The sequence below is a fragment of the Gymnoscopelus microlampas genome, assembly GCF_963454915.1.
Source record: "Gymnoscopelus microlampas genome assembly, chromosome: 15".
Classification (NCBI taxonomy): Eukaryota; Metazoa; Chordata; class Actinopteri; order Myctophiformes; family Myctophidae; genus Gymnoscopelus; species Gymnoscopelus microlampas.
The window spans coordinates 48916946-48937594 of NC_139952.1; the positions used below are offsets into that span (position 1 = coordinate 48916946).

Sequence of the window (20649 nt, forward strand, 5' to 3'; positions counted from 1 at the left end):
TCATGACGCAACTCCCCATATAGGCCACGCCCATTTGCGCCAGGATAGATTTTCCGCCATTTTGAATTTTCTTCAAAACACACTTTTAGCTCCTCCTCCCACATATTTTGTCCACATTTCACAAAAATCGGTACACATGATCTCTGGACCCATGCGATAAACATCTCCAAACCGAATTTTGATAGTCCATACGGTTCTTCCATAAATGGCTTCCAAAATTTGCGGGAGGGGCCTGTTTTACAAAAAAGCCCAACGTCCCGTCACCAAAAGTTTGCCACGCCCACTTTTTCGATGCTACAGCCCTTGAGGGGTCAGACTGTACATAGAGACACGCTTAAGACTAGAGAGTGACGGTGGTTTGTGTTTGTAAACATTAACTTCTTTGCCGACTACATAGTGATCATTGCACACTGCACATGTGTGGCTGGTCTATGAGAAAGCTGTCGCAGCTCTCCTCTTCAAGATTGAATACAGTTTGAGGCTAACAATGTAGGCTATTCAAGAGACGTAGTATGGCTTGGATCTCAGCTGTCCCACACAAAGGTTTAACGTTCAAGAACCTACCCAAATACAGCCGTGTTTGTTCACGTCATTTTCTCAAAGGTACATTTTTACCAAAAACATGAAACTGCTATTTTGTTTCTGCTAACTAAAAGTAACTAGGTAATGCAACTATAGGGTGGTCCAGAGTGTTAAGTGACTTTTTTTCCCCTCTCTAACGATTTGACACGCAGGCTGCTCTGCTCATAGACCGAACATTCCACTACCGTGCGAGGTCTCCAACTTTAATAAAAACTAGACGCGTAGCAATTCTGGGAAATTGCAAAGTGTGGTTGCGCCGACGCCTGTCGCGGGTCTCGGCCGCCTTCGTGATACGTGCTGTTTTGATTTGAAGAAATAGGCCCCTCCCACTAAATAAATAGGCCCCTCCCACAAATGTAACGGGCCAATCATATTGTTACGTCACTACTGATATCGCTTTTATTACATTTTGAAAAGATTGTTCCCCCCAAAAATCATGTTTTTGCATCAAACAGTTACGTTTTGTGCATTTGTGAGGCCCCCTATGGGTCAAAGTGGAAATGCTTTTGGGTATTCGTTGAGTAAACCACCCTCGACATGTGATTTAAATTTGGGATTGACCGGACGTTTCGTTCGTGATTTCTGGCATTTTTGGTAAAACAGGCCCCTCCCACTAAGTTTGGAAGCCATTTACGGACGAACAGTAAGGATTATCAAAATGCTGTTTGGATATGTTTATCGCATGGGCCCAGAGATCATGTGTACCGATTTTTGTGATATTTGGACAAAATATGTGGGAGGAGGAGCTAAAAGTGTGTTTTGAAGAAAATTCAAAATGGCGGAAAATTATCCTGACACAAATGGGCGTGGCCTATATGGGGAGTTAGATTTTTATTTTACGACCTACGGTTCAAAAGTTATAGGCCAAAACGTAAAGGGGGCTTTTATAGCGCCACCATGAGGCCGACTGGTGTATTTCTTTTTTTGATAATTTCGGATTAAATTATGAACCTCCCCTCCAAGTCTTGTAACTCTAGCCCTTACAGTTTCTGGAAAAAAAATGCTTGAAATCGAGTTTTTTAATTTTCCCATCAAAGTGGATGGGGAAATTGAATGCACTAATAAATTAATATCAATTAAACTATGTAACCAATCTCTTAGCAAAATACATGCGCACGATTCCCGATGAAGCCACTAATTTTGACATATGGCATGTGGGTCCTAGTCTCACACTCAATCAAACTCTGCAGCCGCACTGAGGCCCCCAGACATGACCTGTTTGCTTTCTAAACTCGATCTAGCCTTTGATTGCCTTTCAATAAAACCATATTTGATAGATATAGGTATCACCTACATGTTACTGATTAAAGGGAATGTTATATTATTGTAATCCATTGTTTATTTCCTGAGCAATGGAATTATGTTGCAGTTAAAACTCTTGGGGTTGCAACATGGCAACCCCGTTTGACATGTTGCCATGGAGACCTATGGAGCTTTATGATTGGGTAGTGGAAAAGGCCTCACGTGATTGGCTCAGACCCGGAAGTGCAGAGTGCCAAAAATAAAGTTTTGCAATCCGTAGAACTGATCTTCGAGCGAGCAAGCTGTTGTTTTTTTCTGGTCACAATGTTCATTGTAAATGTAATTCTACATTTGCAACACACATTTTTATCTTACAAATACAAAACTTTGTTTTACGAAGACAAATATTTTATTTACGAATACAAATATCTTTTTTACGAATACAAATATTTTATTTACGAAGACAAATATTTTATTTACGAGTACATATTATTTTTACGAGTACAAATATTTTTTTTACAAATGCAAAAAATATTTTTACGAGTACATATTATTTTTACGAGTACAAATATTTTTTTTACAAATGCAAAATGTATTTACAAATACAAATTATTTTTACAAGTACAAAATATTATTGGCACTAATTTAAGCCCATAGAATCGTCCCCAGCAGAGAAAGCTCCGTATCTTTGTCCGTCGCCTCCATCACAGAGAAAGTATAAGAAAGCTCATAGTGTGGGTCCAACGACTGCAAATGTGTGGACAACATTTATTTAGCATTTATTCACAGATGAGAGGCCATTAGTAATCACTTCTGAAGACATACCTCTATGTCAGGTGTTTTTCCTCAGTGTCTTTGCTGATGATTGTCCTATTTTAAATCTGTTTTCTGTTCCCTCTGCCCTATGTTCCCTCAGTTTAGGATTAGGTTTATGGTTAGGATAAGGCTTGGGGTTAGGTTAGGGTTAGGATACAAGTTTTAAGTTGTTCTGTAAAGCACTTTAGAAAACATTGAGAAAATAACAAATACATTCATTATTATCTTGAATCAGTGTTTGCTTATTATAAACGACGTTGGGCTTGTTTTTCCATAAAGTCACTCGTTAATATTGGTTGTCTGACAGGATTCTTGGATGGGGGGACAAGATTTTCAAAATCAACGCCCCCCCCTACGATTGGTGTTTGGGGCTTGTTTTCTAAAGTGTCGTTGCTTATTTGGGATTGCTTCATAATGTTTCAACCAGTAGATCTCAAACATGTTGTTTTTTTCTTCAGGGAACAAAAAAACAACTCGCTATCACACACGCACGCACGCACGCACGCGCGCGCACACACACACACACACACACACACACACACACACACACACACACACACACACACACACACACACACACACACACACACACACACACACACACACACACACACACACACACACACACACACACACACACACACACACACGTTTTACTTTTATAATTTAGTAACTAGTTACTTTTTAAAAGTAACTTGTCCAACGAGAGAGAGGTAGGGGGGGGTTACTGCCAGAGGGAGAGAAAGTCAGAATGAGAGCGATAGGCGAGGGAGGGGTAATTCTTTGAGACAAACATCTGGGTTTTTGTAAGCACCTTTGTTTGCAGGGTCAAACAAGAGAATCACATGACGTTGATCCCCTTCCTCCATTGGCTCATACTATGTCATGACATACAGTATGTTTAGGCAGAAGAATCATTAAGAAGCAATGCTTCGGCCCGGACGGCTGGCACAGCGGTCCGGGCACCTAGGCTCCAATTTAGCCTGACAGCGCATCGTGGGTTCGAGTCCCGTTCCCGACGATCTCTGCTGCATCTCTCTGTCTCCCTGTGTCCTGTCTGTCTGTCTGTCTGTCTGTCTGTCTGTCTGTCTGTCTGTCTGTCTGTCTGTCTGTCTGTCTGTCTGTCTGTCTGTCTGTCTGTCTGTCTGTCTGTCTGTCTCTACTGACAACTATAAATAAAGGCCACAAAGATCCCAAAAATACCAGAAAAAGAAAAGAAGCAACACTTCATTGTTTGTATATTCAACGTTTATATCCTATTCATTGTATCCATCAACTATATATTACCAGACTAGAGACATTAGTTCTAGTAAAGTGATTAAAACACTTACCCTATATTAATCTTTATGCTTTAATACACCGTGTCCATGCTGTTCAGTTCTCTGTGTTGTCTGTTAAAATGGTGACTGTGAATAAACACATAAAGTTGTATCATACAGTAAGGAGTGTCTACAGTGTGTTGTGTGTTAAAATGGTGACTGTGAATAAACACATAAAGTTCTATCATACAGTAAGGAGTGTCTACAGTGTGTTGTGTGTTAAAATGGTGACTGTGAATAAACACATAAAGTTCTATCATACAGTAAGGAGTGTCTACAGTGTGTTGTGTGTTAAAATGGTGGACTGTGTATAAACACATAAAGTTCTATCATACAGTAAGGAGTGTCTACAGAGTGTTGTGTGTTAAAATGGTGGACTGTGAATAAACACATAAAGTTCTATCATACAGTAAGGAGTGTCTACAGAGCTGAGGAGGAGTCACTGAGTATTTAACCCTGTGAGGGCAGAAAGCCTGGTGAAGTGAGGTTATGTGAGGACAGAGAGAGAGAGAGAGAGGAAACATGTTGTTACAGTGTATTCATGTACTTTACATTGATGTTTCATGAACATACTGTATCAGTGTGTTTACATTGTGTTGTAGTTGTCTCTAGTCTTCCCCTCTTTATCTCTCACTTGCTCCTGTCTCTCGCTCTCTCTCACACACACACACACATGCATGCTGCACACATGTGGACTCTGGCGCTCGCACGCACACACACACACACACACACACACACACACACACACACACACACACACACACACACACACACACACACACACACACACACACACACACACACACACACACACACACACACACACACACACACACACACACACACACACACACACACACACACACCTGTGTTTTGGTATCTGATCTTCACAACATGTTGTTACCTGACCTGCTGCTGAAATAAGTTAAACATTGTTCATGTCTATCTGTCTGTCTGTCTGTCTGTCTGTCTGTCTGTCCTATAGAAACAAACAACACTATATGTCTGTCTCATAAGACCACAATGGAAACAAGTCCCCAGGTCTTTCTTTGTTATCCTTTAGCCTAAATGTCTGACTGAACCTCCACGCTGTTTACATGTTTGAGCATTCAATCTATCAATCATAAAAACTATACCAAAAACTACAAAAATGCCTCCCTGTTCAGTTCTTTTGGATCCACACCCTAGAAAGTTTACAACCTTTAAGGCCTTAATGAAGATGTTGACATGTGACTGTTGTACTCACCTAAAACCTTCAGAAGCAGGACGGTGGTGAGTGAGGTGGAATCGTCCCCAGCAGAGAAAGCTCCCGTATCTTTGTCCGTCGCCTCCATCATAGAGAAAGTATAAGAAAGCTCATAGTGTGGGTCCAACATTTGTGTGGACAACATTTATTTAGCATTTATTCACAGATGAGAGGCCATTAGTAATCACTTCTGAAGACATACCTCTATGTCAGGTGTTTTTCCTCAGTGTCTTTGCTGATGATTGTCCTATTTTAAATCTGTTTTCTGTTCCCTCTGCCCTATGTTCCCTCAGGTTAGGATTAGGTTTGGGGTTAGGTTAGGGTTAGGATTAAGCTTGGGGTTAGGTTAGGGTTAGGATTAAGGTTAGGATTATTGTTAGTTTTGAGGGGACAAAGGGCTGAGGGAACACATACTGTAGACACGCTCCAGACTTTTATATTAATATTAATATTAATAGCTGTATTTAGATTTAGCTTTGTTTGCTGCTTTTAAGTTGTTCTGTAAAGCACTCTAGAAAACTTCTGAGGGTTCCCAACTTAAGGTCAGACCTGTAAATGGTCAAATCATAACCATAGCAAACAGTTTCAGACAGCGGTTGAGCAGGGGAGCCTTAAGACACAAAAGACAGAGACAAAGAGGTTACATCATCAATTAAACTACCTGAACATCAAAGGGCTTGTTGGGGATGAGAGTCTATAGTCTGTAAATACATCTATTAATATGTGTTTTATTATTTGTTCATGTTTCTTCTCTGTGGCCTGATGTCCTTGATCAGTTTGAGCCTGTATCTCTCTCATGTTGTCAACCATCTGTGGCCAGTGGTGGGAAAAGTACTCGCATGTTTTACTTAAGTAAAAGTATCAATACTGCAATGTAAAAAATATACTCTGTTACAAGTAAAAGTCCGGGATTCAAAATGTACTTGAGTAAAAATACAAAAGTGTCGGTATGAAAATGTACTTAAAGTAGAAACTCATTATGCGGAATGTCCTGTTTCACAAGGTTTCAAATTTATAAAAACCTTTTGAAAATAGCCGATCTACAAGCTCACAATGCCGACGCACAATGCGACGCATTGTGAGCTTGTAGATCGGCTATTTTCAAATGGACGAAATGTATATAGGGCTGAAGTGGTTAATGTATGTTTTCGTAATAATAATCAAAACCTACAAAGTCATTAGCGATACTACAGGCCCTTCATATGAACTTACTTCACATATAGACTCAATTTCAAAGGCGTATGCTGGGCCCTTGGTCTTAACACGGTGAGTGAACATCCAAGCGTTCTACACAAATCTAGGTGTACGCAAAGATGATTTTAAACTCACCATGATGTCAACAGATGAGGTGTTTAACACATTGAGCGCACTACAACAACACAGGGCAACAGGCCTCCACAATATTCACTCCAAATGTCTAAAAGACTGAGCCGCCTCCATTGCTCCAATCATCACCCACATGGTAAACCTCTCCATCAAACAGGGACGGGTCCCCCATGATTTCAAAATAGCAAGAGTAACCCCCCTGTACAAAAAAAAGGAAGCAAATTAGACCCCGGCAACTATAACGCCCTATTTCTATTCTTAGCTCCATCTCGAAAGTCATGGAAAAAATGGTTTATGAACAGGTTGAAAAAAAATCTAATTTACAAACTCCAATCTGGCTTCAGAAAATCCCACTCCACTGACTCATGCCTTCTCTATTTGAACGACCACATCAAACAAGAGGTGGACAAGGGCAAATGTTAGCAAGGGTCATCAAGGGACATATATATATATATATATATATATATATATATATATATATATATATATATATATATAAAAATACATATATATATATATGTATACATATATATATATATATATATATATATATATATATATATATATATATATATATATATATATATATATATATATATATATATAATGTAGATCTGCTATTTTTGAATAGCCAAAGTGTGTGTGTGTGTGTGTGTGTGTGTGTGTGTGTGTGTGTGTGTGTGTGTGTGTGTGTGTGTGTGTGTTAGGCTCTACTGTATATGGACACTTGTGTTACATAAAAATATCATCCTTTGATAGAACATATTATGGTCTTAGGATTCTATCAACTTATTGTCCTTGTATTAGTTAACCCTTTAAAACCCTTTAATGACTTCTAAATCCTAGTTTTATGAAAAAATCTGTTTCTATATCATTGGTGCTCAAAACATTTTCATGTCAAGGACCCCCACAATGGACCCCCATCTCACAATATATTGTTCCAGGGACCCCCAGCTTGCAAAGAAAAAAGAAAAAAGGGTTTGCACAAATTTCCAAGATTTTTCAAAAATAGCAGATCTACAAGTTCACAGCGCGGCACGAAGTGACGCGCTGTGAACTTGTAGATCTGCTATTTTTTTGATAGCCAAAGTAATGTAAAAATGACACAGGTGCTTACCCGGCTTTAATGTGTTGAGGAGTCTGGGCCACGTTCACTGACTAGTTTTCTGTGGACTGACATTCTGGGAAGATTGAAAAAAGACAAATAATGCAAAACAAGAGGCTGACATATTGTTCTATCTCAGCTCTCATAGACAGTCTGTCTATCTGGAGAAGACAATGTTTCATATCCTTCAGTATTACATGTTTTTATCAACATCAACTTATTATTTATGCATTTATGTAACATGAATTAACATTATTCCATACTACTGCTCTGACAACAGTTAATACTGTATTGACTTACTAGAAAGACACTTTACAAGACCCTACTGGAGAGAATTAACTCATTTATCAACACCAAAAATAAACATTTATCAACACAAAAGGTAGACTAACATATTAAACACACAACAGGAGCTTTAAACACTAAAGGCAGAAACACAAATACTGTAAAAGTGAAACAAACCAAAACACAGCTCTGTGTGTGTGTGTGTGTGTGTGTGTGTGTGTGTGTGTGTGTGTGTGTGTGTGTGTGTGTGTGTGTGTGTGTGTGTGTGTGTGTGAGTGAGCAGCAGTAATGGCTGCCATCAATCTGACTGCTTAGACCTTTAGATTCAACTACACACAATAAACTAAAACACAATCACCACATTTCTGGTAAAACCCTCAAGACAAGCTTTGTTTTACATCACAGAGCTTATTTTGAACATGTTTTATGTTCTAATACTTTATTTACCTGAACAAACAGGGACAAACTGATGTTGTTCTTTCTCTCTTCCTTGAAGAAAGATGTCACATGACCTCCTAAAACCACCTGATTTGCCCCCTTGTGGCGACATGTGGGATAGGGGTCTTTTCCTAAAATGTAAGTTCCTGCTCATTCCAAGACACACAAAGAAACATGCATAATAAAACACACATGTGACATTTGTGTTTTATGTCACATTAATGTCACATGTTTCTAAACAATAAGCCACACCCTCTGTTCTAGACTCACATCTCCAGTTGCTAAAAGACAGCTTGATGGACGCTCCATTATAGCAGTGGTTCTCAATCTGTTCAGGGTGAGACCCCCCAAATAATCCTATTTGAACTGGGGACCCCCCAAAAATATCCTATTTGTACTGGGGACCCCCCAAATAATCCTATTTGAACTGGGGACCCCCCAAACAATCATATCTGAACTGGGGACCCCCAAAATAATCCTATTTGTACTGGGGACCCCCCAAAATAATTATCTTTGAACTGGGGACCTCCCAAAATAATCATATTTGTACTGGGGACCCCCCCAAAATATTCATCTTTGAACTGGGGACCCCCCACCCTGATAAGCTCTTAAAATAGTAGGAATTGAGGCATTACATTTAGTTGAACTCGGTTCCATAGTGAAAATAGAACCGAGTTCTATTAAAATAGCCAATCTACTATCAACAATACAATCTACAATCTACTAAAATACAATGTACAATCTAAATACAATGTACAATCTACAATCTACTAAATAGCCAATCTACTAATAGAACTAACGAGTTCTATTAAAATAGCCAATCTACAGTTGCGAGGCGTTGTGAGCATGTAGATCGGCTATTTTCAAAATTGTTGCCTGTAATATTTGACAATTTGGACAATGTTTAACCATTGTTGGTAGTATAGTTTGTTGATAAATGTTTACACAGTAATGGTTTTATATCAAACCAAACACCTCAAGGAGAATGGAGATACAACAGTCCTTAACACAGAGCCATGCTTATTGTGGTGACACATTTGACCTAAAAACAGCATTAAAAAGTAATATATTCTGGACACTTGAACTCTAGCATCCCTATTCTGAGGGGAACATTAGCCCGAAAATAGCAGATCTACAAGCTCACAACGGCTCGCAGTGTTGTGAGCTTGTAGATCTGCTATTTTCAGTAAAAGTAAAAAAAATGGGGGAATTTAAGAGGTTAACTTTCTGAAAATGCACTTTAACATGAATGCAACACAACACACAATGATAGTGTTGTATAAATGTATGAAATGTAGTGGAGGTTCTCTCTCTCGACCTTCCTCAGAGTCATGATGACTGTGAGGAAACGTCAGTCTACTTGTTACCTGCACCGTATTAAATAAAAGGCCTAAACTGTCCGTGTTGCTCCAGCGTTCGTCTCTTCTGCTATTATTATCCTACACTTGTGACGCACCGGACTGGCCCTTTAAGGCTGAGGTGCAACGGTAGAATCCCTTTATTTGGAAAAAATAATAACCTTTGTTCCAATGGATCCAACGTAGTTATTATACATGACCAATGAGCTGTGGCCATGTTGTCATGACAACACTATGAATATCAATACACAGGAACAACGACAGACTGTCAAGAATACATTTATTAAACTATTCATACTTCTACACATGATCATACAATAACATGTGAAGAATGAGAATAAAATCACATTCATATTCAATGAAAACACAATCATGGAATGAGTGAGGAAACAATGATGTAATAATGAATCAATGAATAAACAATGATTGATTTGAGTTCATTAACACATTTAGTAGATGTTTGAATCCAGAGTGATTGTCCATGCAAGTCCATGCACTCTGGAAATAACCGATCTACAAGCTCACAACGTGTCACAGGCTCGTTGTGAGCTTGTAGATCGGCTATTTTTGGCACCAGCCAAGTATAAATCAGGCATTACGACGCCATCATGGCCCTCAGAAAGACATTTTAGTCGACTAAAATCTTATATTTAGTCGACTAAAACTTGACTAAAACTAAAACGAGTGACTAAGATATGACTATAATTTGCTGTCAAAATGAACACTGCTCACAATGTGTCTCTTTGTGATGTTGATCTTAGCTATTAGATAGCTTGTAGATCTGCTATTTTCACCCAATAGATCTGGTGTAGAGGGGGAAAAAGCAGGGGACCAATTACAGAACACTGGGGGACCCCAGTCAATAAAGTATATGGGGTTCAAGTGGTTAAAGTATAAAGGTTTATATATACAATAAACAATATTATTACTGTCATAATTACATGATCAAATATACAGTTTTCCTCTGTATATTGTGTAAAAATTATCAAAAATAAAATATTACATAAAATATGAGTTTCATGAGAGACACAATATGACACTGATATTTACATCATCATCATCATCATCATCATCATCATCTGTGTTGATGGACAGTATTTATGATACATATTTATAAATGTATGGAGTGGAGGTTTGTTCACTTCTATCTAATCTAATCTAAGATCTAAAGCTCCCTGTGGTGATGACTCATTTTATACCATAGAGTTTGACATTAATATGGATTTGACCAGGGACCCCCATTTGAACATATGTGTTCCAGGGACCCCCATTTGAACACATTTGTGCCAGGGACCCCCATTTGAACACTTTTGTGCCAGGGACCCCCATTTGAACACATTTGTGCCAGGGACCCCCATTTGAACATAATTTAATTTGTGTCCAAAAAATCGGACTTTAAAAAAAAATAGCTACAAGCTCACGACGCTTCACGATGTGACACGTTGTGAGCTTGTAGATCTGTTACTTTCAAATATAATATAGCCTATACAGAGGTTAACGTGTTTAAACTGATTTAGGGATGACTGGTTCTCAAAGTAGGGTCCAGGGGCCCCCGGGGGTCCTTGAGGGGGTTCCAGGGGGTCCAAATCAAATTATTAAATATACATTAATAGCATCAAACTCACTGTAACCACTGTATCCATACTTTGGTATTAGAACAATACCAGGAGACCTGGTTCTGCCAGACCCAGGCTAAGCCTGTGTATGGACGAAAGGGGGACAGACTTTTCTGGCTGGGACCTAAGGACAAAGGGGAAAAAAAACAGTTTTTTGCCCATGTATGGAGAAAACAGGTACAAAACATGCCCATGTACGGACAAAAGAGGGACAGACTTTTCTGGCTGGGACCTAAGGACAAAGGGTGGATGCCCATGTATGGAGAAAACAGGTACAGAGCCTCATGTAAGCCAGACCCCTTGGGTCATATGGAGTCCATGACGTCAGACTCAGCTAGTCTCAAAGTATCCTGGCAACAGTGGTAACCATGACAACCTGCACTCACTCAAACATGTTGAGTAACCATGGTGACCTGATGTCATCCTCACATAGAGACTATCTCTGCTCACACAGACACACTGAGGAGGAGAGGAAGTATAACCAGAACCCAGCATAGAGAGGTTCAGAGAATGTGTTCTGGAAGGTGTACAGGTGTGTCAGTGAGTCAGAGGACCCTTTATAAAAGGACAGAGTCCCAGCAGGCCAGTCCAGATACACTGCTACTCTCTTGGAGCCAGAAGGACTGACAGGGAGGACAGTCTTCTTACCATTGTGTCTGACAGTGTAACTGTTACCATTACGACCATCACTACAGTCCAGACTCCAGGACTTGTCATTGTATCCAAGCCCACAGTCACCTCCTTTCCTGCTGATCCCTCTGTAAGTCACTGCTATAGAAACCCCTTCACTCCACTCTACCTCCCAGTAACAGCGTCCAGTCAGACCCTCTGTACACAGAACCTGTTCCACTCCATTAAACCTGTCAGGATGTTTAGGATATGATTGATCCTGTCCCCGTGTCACCTTTCTGTTGTTCTCAGACAGAGAGAGGAGGCTGGGTGCTGTGTTTGTGTCCAGTGTGAGAGGATGGAAATCTGATGAGAAAAACAACACAGTAAACATTACATACATCATTCACTGACTGACACACACACACACACACACACACACACACACACACACACACACACACACACACACACACACACACACACACACACACACACACACACACACACACACACACACACACACACACACACACACACACACAATGTATCGTCTGCGTCGCTGTCGGCTGGAAACCTTGTATGTCCAAAACATTTCATTTATTTTCTTAATATCATTTTAAAACATTAAAATAGTGTAAATAGCAGATCTACAAGCTCACAACGTGTCAGAGATACAAGGTTTCTGCCCGACGACAACACAGTAAAATGTGAGTCAGAATGTCTTAAAGCCTCCAGGTGAGAAGTGACTTTCTGTGAGAAAATGTTTACATTAAGTTTATGTGAAATGACATCAATGTGGAAAAGTACTCACATGTTTTACTTAAGTAAAAGTATCAATACTGTAATGTATAAATACTCTGTTACAAGTAAAAGTCTGGAATTCAAAATGTACTTGTGTAAAAGTACAAAAGTATCGGTATTAAAATATACTTAAAGTAACAAAGTACTCATTATGCAGAATGTCCCATTTCACAAGTTTTCAAATGTATAAATTGTATACAAATCTTTTGAAAATAGCAGGTCTACAAGCTCACAATGCATTGCATGGAGACGCATTGTGAGCTTATAGATCGACTATTTTAAAATGGCTGAAATGTATATAGGGCTGTTAATGTAGTTAATGTATATGTTTTGTAAGAATAATCAAAATCCTCCAAGTAACTAGTAACTAAAGTTTTAAAATAATTGTAGTGGAGTAAAAGTACAATATGCCTTTGAAATGTAGTGGAGTAGAAATAAAAGTACTATTACTTTAGTAGTACTTACTTACTACTAAAGTAAGTAAGTACATAATTAGTGTCACGGTGAGCACAGGGTTTTGGCACGGGTGGACCCAAAAGCAGGACACGGCACAAAGATGGCGAATAAACAAGGTCTTTACTAGAAATAACCAAATACAGGAACAAATACAAAACCCTCAGGCATAGAGGGAAAACATAAACAGGACAGAGTACAGGCAGGATCACACCGAGACTAGTACAATGTCCGAGCAGGGAGCACCGGCTGAGACGGGCTTAAATTAGGGAACGCAGTCATTAGGCACAATAGGCCGCAGCCGGGCGAACCGCCGGCAAACAGGCTCACAAGAGGGAAAAAGTCAGCTTAGAGAAAGGGGGGGGGCGGGGCCGGAGGCCGAACTGTGACAGTACCTCCCCTCCACGGGACGACTTCCAGGCGTCCCAGAACCGGAATGGGGGGGGGCAGAGAAGCGGGCCAGAACCTCTGGGGGGGAGAGGGCAGAGACAGGACCAGGAGGGAAGGGGGGGGGGGGGCTGCCAGGGCTCTGCGCGGAGGACATCGGCGCAGAGGGCACAGGCAGGGGGGGGGGGGGGGGGGGGGGGTGGGGCTGCCAGGGCTCTGCGCGGAGGACATCGGCGCAGAGGGCACAGGCAGGGCAGGAAGGCGAGGCGAGGGTCGAGGCCGGGAAGGCCAACCGGGTCCGGCCGGACTGCGGCAGGAGAGTCCGGAAAGGCAGGCGAGGACCAGAGCCGAGACAACTGGAACGAGGCCAGAGGGCCGCCGGGCACTAGCCGGAGCGCGGCTGGGGAGGCCCGGACGGCGGGCGAAGGTCCAGGGGCGGAGACAGGGGGGTCGAGGCCAGATGGACCGCCGGGAACCAGCCGGGACACGGCTGGGGAGGCCCGGGCGGCAGGCGAAGAACCAGGGGGGGGGGGGGGGGGGGGCTCGAGAGCCGAAGACAGGCAGAAGGCTGAAGACAAAAGGCCCCGGACAGCGACGACCGGTGAACGGGACTCGAGCGGCCCTGCCGGGACCGCGGACCAATCAGAAGGACCGGACGCCGCACCGAATACTGGCGGCGCCCGTCCAGGTTCGGACGTCCCGGCAGACCGCCCGTCGTTCGTCGCCGCCCGCCCGGGGCGAAACAGGAGCTGTAGACAGGACAGGAAGAAAGAGAGACAGGAGGAAAAAACAGGGAAAAGGCGGTGAGCACAAAACGCCAAAAAACAACACAAAACTACTCTAACAGAGCGCCAAAAACAGAACAAAAACTAGGACTTAACTCAGTCACTTCTTCGGGCGTGGGGGCCTCACCGGGCAGTTGTTGATGTGGTGGTCCCCCACGCCACAGTAAAAACAGAGGCCCAGACGGATCCGCCGATCCTTCTCGGTTTCGCCCTCGAAACCGGCGACGAGTGGCACCGGCGGAACAGACAGCTTCCCGGGGGCAGCGCCAGGGCGAGGAGACACCGCAGGCGGACGGGAAGACACGGCAGGCACAGGACACGGACGGGATGGCACGGCAGGAACGGAACCAGGGCGCGGTGCCGGACGGTGGCACGCCGAGACGACCCGCCGATGAGGAGCCCTCGCCCGCTCGCGGGAAAGGGACCGCGGACGGCGAGCCTTCTCGCGGGTCCGAGGAGGTGACCACTCCCGTGGTACAGGAGAGGAGGAAGAGGAGGACGCCCCAGAAGAGGAAGAGGACTCGGGGTGAACGCCCGAGCTCGGCTCGCTGGACGAACCCCCGCACGTGGCGCGCGCGCTGGAGCGGACCGACGCCGCCGTACGGGAGCGCAGAGACGGAGCGGCACCTTGGACCACCCGCTCCCAGATATCCTGGGTCCGATGAAGCATCGACCGCTGGCCGCCGGCCAGCGTAATCTCCAAGTGGAGCAGGCGAGAATCCATCCGGGTGAGCATGTCCATAATCAGATCCAATTTATCCACTTGAACTTCGGTCTGGCAGGCGACGGAGATGTGACCGCTGGGTCCAAGTGGCTCGGACATTCTGTCACGGTGAGCACAGGGTTTTGGCACGGGTGGACCCAAAAGCAGGACACGGCACAAAGATGGCGAATAAACAAGGTCTTTACTAGAAATAACCAAATACAGGAACAAATACAAAACCCTCAGGCATAGAGGGAAAACATAAACAGGACAGAGTACAGGCAGGATCACACCGAGACTAGTACAATGTCCGAGCAGGGAGCACCGGCTGAGACGGGCTTAAATTAGGGAACGCAGTCATTAGGCACAATAGGCCGCAGCCGGGCGAACCGCCGGCAAACAGGCTCACAAGAGGGAAAAAGTCAGCTTAGAGAAAGGGGGGGGGGCGGGGCCGGAGGCCGAACTGTGACAGTTAGTCATATTTTTACTAAAAAAGTAAAAATACCACACAATGTTATTTAAGTACAGTACTTGAGTAAATGTACTTAGTCACTTTACACCTCTGAAAATACTTGAACTGGGGACCCCCCAAAATAATCATATTTGGGGACCCCCCACTCTGACAAGCACTTGTCAGGGTGGGGTAGTTGTAGGAGTTGAGGCATTACATTTAGTTTGACTCGGTTCAAAATAGCCGATCTACAAGGCGTTGTGAGCTTGTAGATGTATTTTATAGTATATTTATAGCCGATCTACCACTTATAGATCGGCTATTTTGTAGATCGTCTATTTTCACAATATTTGCCTATTTTTTGCGTAATATTTGACAATTTGGCCAATTTGGTATTAAAAAGGTCTTAAAAGTCCTTAAATTGTAACTTTATAAATGTGCAGATACCCTGTATACACTTATACTGTATGTTGGTGTGTTTACTGTTGAGTGAGAAAACAATGTTACACATTAAGATAATCATCTGGGGACCCCCCACAATAATGTGGGGACCCCCCTGGGTCCCAGTTTGTAAACCACTGTGTTACATAGAAAACATTCAGCATCTATAAGTTAGCAACACCTCACACCATGGTGTGAAGCGTTGCTAACTTGTAGATCGTCTATTTTAGTTATTTTTTAAATATGGAGGAATTACAAGCTGATTTACAAGCTCACAACGTGTCACGATGCGAGGTGTTGTGAGCTTGTAGATCTCCTATTTATTATGTACATTCTATTTTTTAATGTTTTTCTGTACTGCAGTATCTACAAGCCGATCTACAAGCTCACAACATGTCACATTGCAACATGTGAGCTTGTAGATCCGCTGTTTTTGAAATTTAGCCAATCTACAAGCTCACAGCCTGTCATGATGCAAGGCATTGTAAGCTCGTAGATCGGCTATTTGTTTTATTTTACACCAACCCAATCTGCAAGCTCACAATGTGTCACAATGCAACTCGTTGTAAATTGATAGATCGGATAGTTTTGTATTAGAAAAATAGCCGATCTACAAGCTCACAACGATTGCATAATATGCAATCGTTGTGAGCTTGTAGATCGGCTATTTTTCTAATATAATACCCCATATTGTATACTAATTAATGAATTAATTAAAAAGTACACAATATGGGGTGTTGTGAGCTTGTAGATCAGCTATTTTTTACTTTCTTCAAGCTCACAACGCGTTATAATGTGACACGTTGTGTGCTTGTGGTATTTTTCAAATATAGCTGAAATACAAATTCAGAACTCGTCACAATGCAACCCATTTTGAGCTTGTAGATCGGCTATTTTTACCTTATTTTCTAATATAGCCGATCTAAAAGCTCACAACAAATCATGATGTGACGCATGGTGAGATTGTAGATCTTATTTTATTTATATCAATTATTGATAATCTACAATCCAATCTGCAAGCTCACAACCTGTCACAATGTGACAAGTTGTGAGCTTGTAGATCCACTGTTTAGAAAACATAAAAGTCCATATAAAAGTTCATCACACGTTAAACAACATATTGTGAGTTTATGTTTGAAATACAGCTGATCTACAAGCTCACAACCTGTCACAATGTAACTCATGAGTTTGTAGATCTTCTACTTTTGAGTTTTAAACAAAGCCAAACTATACAAGCTCACAACGTGTCACAATGTGATCCTTTTGAGCTTGTAGATCGCTATCTTTGTTATGTTTGATATATTGAGGTCTGAGGAAGATCCAGCAGGCTTTAAACATCACATTCATGATGGTAATAAACCATTTAACTTATGGATCATAATTATTCCAGTGCAGAGTTCTGCTCTGCATCTGGCTTTTTAAATGACTTTGGATGAGCGTGATCTTCTACTTGTTGATGTTTGAAATAACTTACTACCTGTCACATTGCAACATGATGTGAGCTTTTAGATCGTCTATTTTTGAAATATAGCGAAAACTCATAGCACATCATAATGCGAGGCTTTGCAAGCTTGTAGATCTGCTATTTCTTGTAATATAGCTGATGTAAATTAAAGCTCACAACACAACATGATGTGAGCTTGTAGATCGGCTCACAACCTGTCACAATGCGACAAGTTGTGATCAGCAATTTTAATTTATCTGTAATGGTCTATCTAAAAGCTCACCACACGTCATGATCAGGGTTTCCGTTAGCCGGTATTTACCAATTAAATGTAATATTTAATTGGCCGTTAATTATAGAGATCACAGGCCACCGTGGCCGATTGGGAAAATGCTGTTATTAGACTATTTTATGTCTGTCTGTCTGCAATGGACAAAGTGGTGACACACATACATTGCAGGCAAGTAATGAAACTTCCTTGTGCCATGATTCATGATGACATAATTAACATTAACAAAACAAAACAAAAGCTGTAGGTTTTACATATTAAGGTTGAATGAGATGTAGGGCCCAAAACATATATTAATGTGTTTATACTGTGTGACGTAGTCACGCAAGCTGTTCATAACGCCCACTTTATTCAGTTATTTTTTGGAAAGCCACACCTCTGCATGATAGAGTAGATAGATATTACTAGCTCACTTCATTCTTTGGCCGGTAAAATATGATCCTGTCGGTCAAGGTGGCCGGCACAAAAAGTGCCTTGTGGAAACCCTGGTCATGATGAAACGTATTGTGAGTTTGTAGATTGGCTCATTTTATGTTTGAAATACAGCTGATCTACAAGCTTACAACCTGTCTCAATGTGACTTGTTGTGAATTGTTAGATAGGCAATTTTTGTTTCAAATATAGCTGAACTACAAGCTCACAACGTGTCACAATGAGAGGCGTTGTGAGGAGTTGCGAGGCATTGGGTTTAATTCACTAAGCTCAGGTCCTCACATATTTTGTACATATATGTGCATATACGTGACTTCTCACGTTCAGTATTCATTCATCTTTTTTTGACGGTGAATTTGGGCGGACACTCAAACTCACGTCTGCTCAGGAACAGACTTATATACCTCAAACCTTTCATATATGTTATTAGAATGCCTTATTCTTCATGAAAAATCAATGACAATAGTGCCAAACCTCAAATAATGTTTTTATGTGCCCAAAATGTGTAAAAAAAAAAGAGATCTATTGCTTAGATGCATATATAGACATGATGCAAATTCAACCAAGTATTTATTTTCAGTTGACGCATTTAGAGCTGAATTATTAGGTCCCTCTGCGTGTTTTCCATTTCTGCAAATGTGGCCACAGTTTCACATATTGGACTTTCATGCCAACAACATATGTTGCACTATTGATTTATAATATTGACCACATCACATCAAACGTATATCTTATCATCTGATGAGGATACAGTATGGATGAAATCTGTGTCCATAATATCCATTCACCATTCTGACGTACGACAGGATATGTTGTTAATCCTAAGGACAGGTTTGTCCTCAGTAATCAATAAAGTGTGATCTGGTCCATAATCGGATCTCGGTGTTCCTGGATTCCAGCGTCAAAATGTTACCTCAGTCAAATGTGAGCATTATTTAATAGAAAAGGCTTCTATAATATCCTTTCCACGTTTTATTAACACATTGACCGCCAGAGGTTAATCTCATAATGTACTCACCAGTGGCAACGTTTTATTGTTGTTCTATGTTTTTTTTACATCGCCATAGACCTTGTTAAAATCCTTAAAATTGAGCCGTGCACTGTTTGTAAACATCGCAGAAATCTGCCTGCTTCTACCACTGAAGAGCGCGTGTCAAACGGTGCCTCCATGTTGTAGTTAGAACGGTTTATGTTAAACAGTGATCGCCGAGGAGAAATGAGTTTCAGTTTCGTCATTAGAACGAGGGCTGACGGCATCGGCAAAACCGGAATCCCGAATGATTCTGTTTCCGGTGGTGTTACAATGAAATGGTCCGTGTAGAAAATTACAGTTGGATTTATCGGCCCGTAGGCTACGGGCCCGGCGGGTAGAGTGTTAACCTATTATTTGGTGGTGGGGTTAAACTTTATAACTTCTTATTCTCATTATGAGAGCATTACTTTATTAACGTTCAGCTTATCCATCGTGCGATCGAGGGACTCACTTCCAGACAGAACAGATGTACAAGTTGTCAATGTGGTGCGACTTGACACGTTGTAATTTGGCAGATCTGTTTTTTTTTCTTCACGTGGGTTATTTCTGGTTTCCTTTTATGGTGTTAAATGGGGCGTGGAACAATACAAAGGATCTACACGGGAGCACACTAGTGACTTTAGAACACAAATGAGATACACCTGTGATACGCACAAATCATGGCTCTGAACCCTCTTTCATGAATCACACGTCAGAATTGACTTATGCCAATATACATATGTTATTTATGACCAGGATATACACCTTATTTATGACCAGGATATACAACTTATTTATGACCAGGTTAGTGAATGAGGTCCATTGTTTCTGTCAACCCACATGACCTTAGTTTACTGAAAAACTTAAATGTCAAAAATAATTAAAAAGATTCATGTTGCTATATACATAACAACATCTAAAATGACACAGATGCTTTCCTGGTTTTAAAGGTATAACAACGTATAGGCTTTCCAGGTCTTAATGGGTTAAGGACCGGGCCAAGAGCAGAGAAACCTCCTGAATTCCCTGGAAGCTCTACTGAAGAGTTTTCAGGACAGTATCTGGGGAGGGGCCAACCTAGTATAAAACAGTGTATAAAATGTTAATGTGTGATATTGACACAGACAGACAGATACTCACACTTTGTAATGAGTTGAGGTTTAAGCCAATCTTCTCCTCCATGTTTCACTCTGTAGGAAATAGAACAACAATGCATCAATGTCTAACTGTCTAACACAACGTCTCCACTACCTGACACTACAGTGTTTCTCCTATCATTATCTTGGCCCTGCAGCCCATCCAGACATACTCACTGCTGCCCAGTTTGGATCTCATCACCTCCTCAGACTCCACCTTAACCCCTAGCACTCCACTCTCCTGTATCTCCCAAGTCTACTCACATGGAGTTCTCCAGTAGGCCTACTGAATCATACACCATGCTGAGGCTCAGGTCCAACTCTCTTAGGGAGGGATGAGAGTTTACAGCTGAGGACAGAACTTCACAGC

At 41.6% G+C, this 20649-nt stretch overlaps 2 protein-coding genes across 2 annotated transcripts in view; both read right to left on the reverse strand.

Moving 5' to 3' along the window:
* Positions 1–20649, reverse strand: part of LOC311062403 (uncharacterized protein) — a 320988-nt gene that overhangs the window by 275874 nt on the left and 24465 nt on the right. The gene's annotated exons all lie outside the window — the stretch shown is intronic.
* LOC311062421 (neoverrucotoxin subunit beta-like) lies at positions 9981–20476 on the reverse strand. The gene is made up of 2 exons (XM_084081446.1): positions 20284–20476; positions 9981–12308 (listed from the first exon to the last, which is right to left on the reverse strand). The coding sequence occupies exons 1-2, from the start codon at positions 20357–20359 to the stop codon at positions 11770–11772; spliced, it is 615 nt and encodes a 204-aa protein (XP_083937572.1). The 5' UTR covers positions 20360–20476; the 3' UTR covers positions 9981–11769.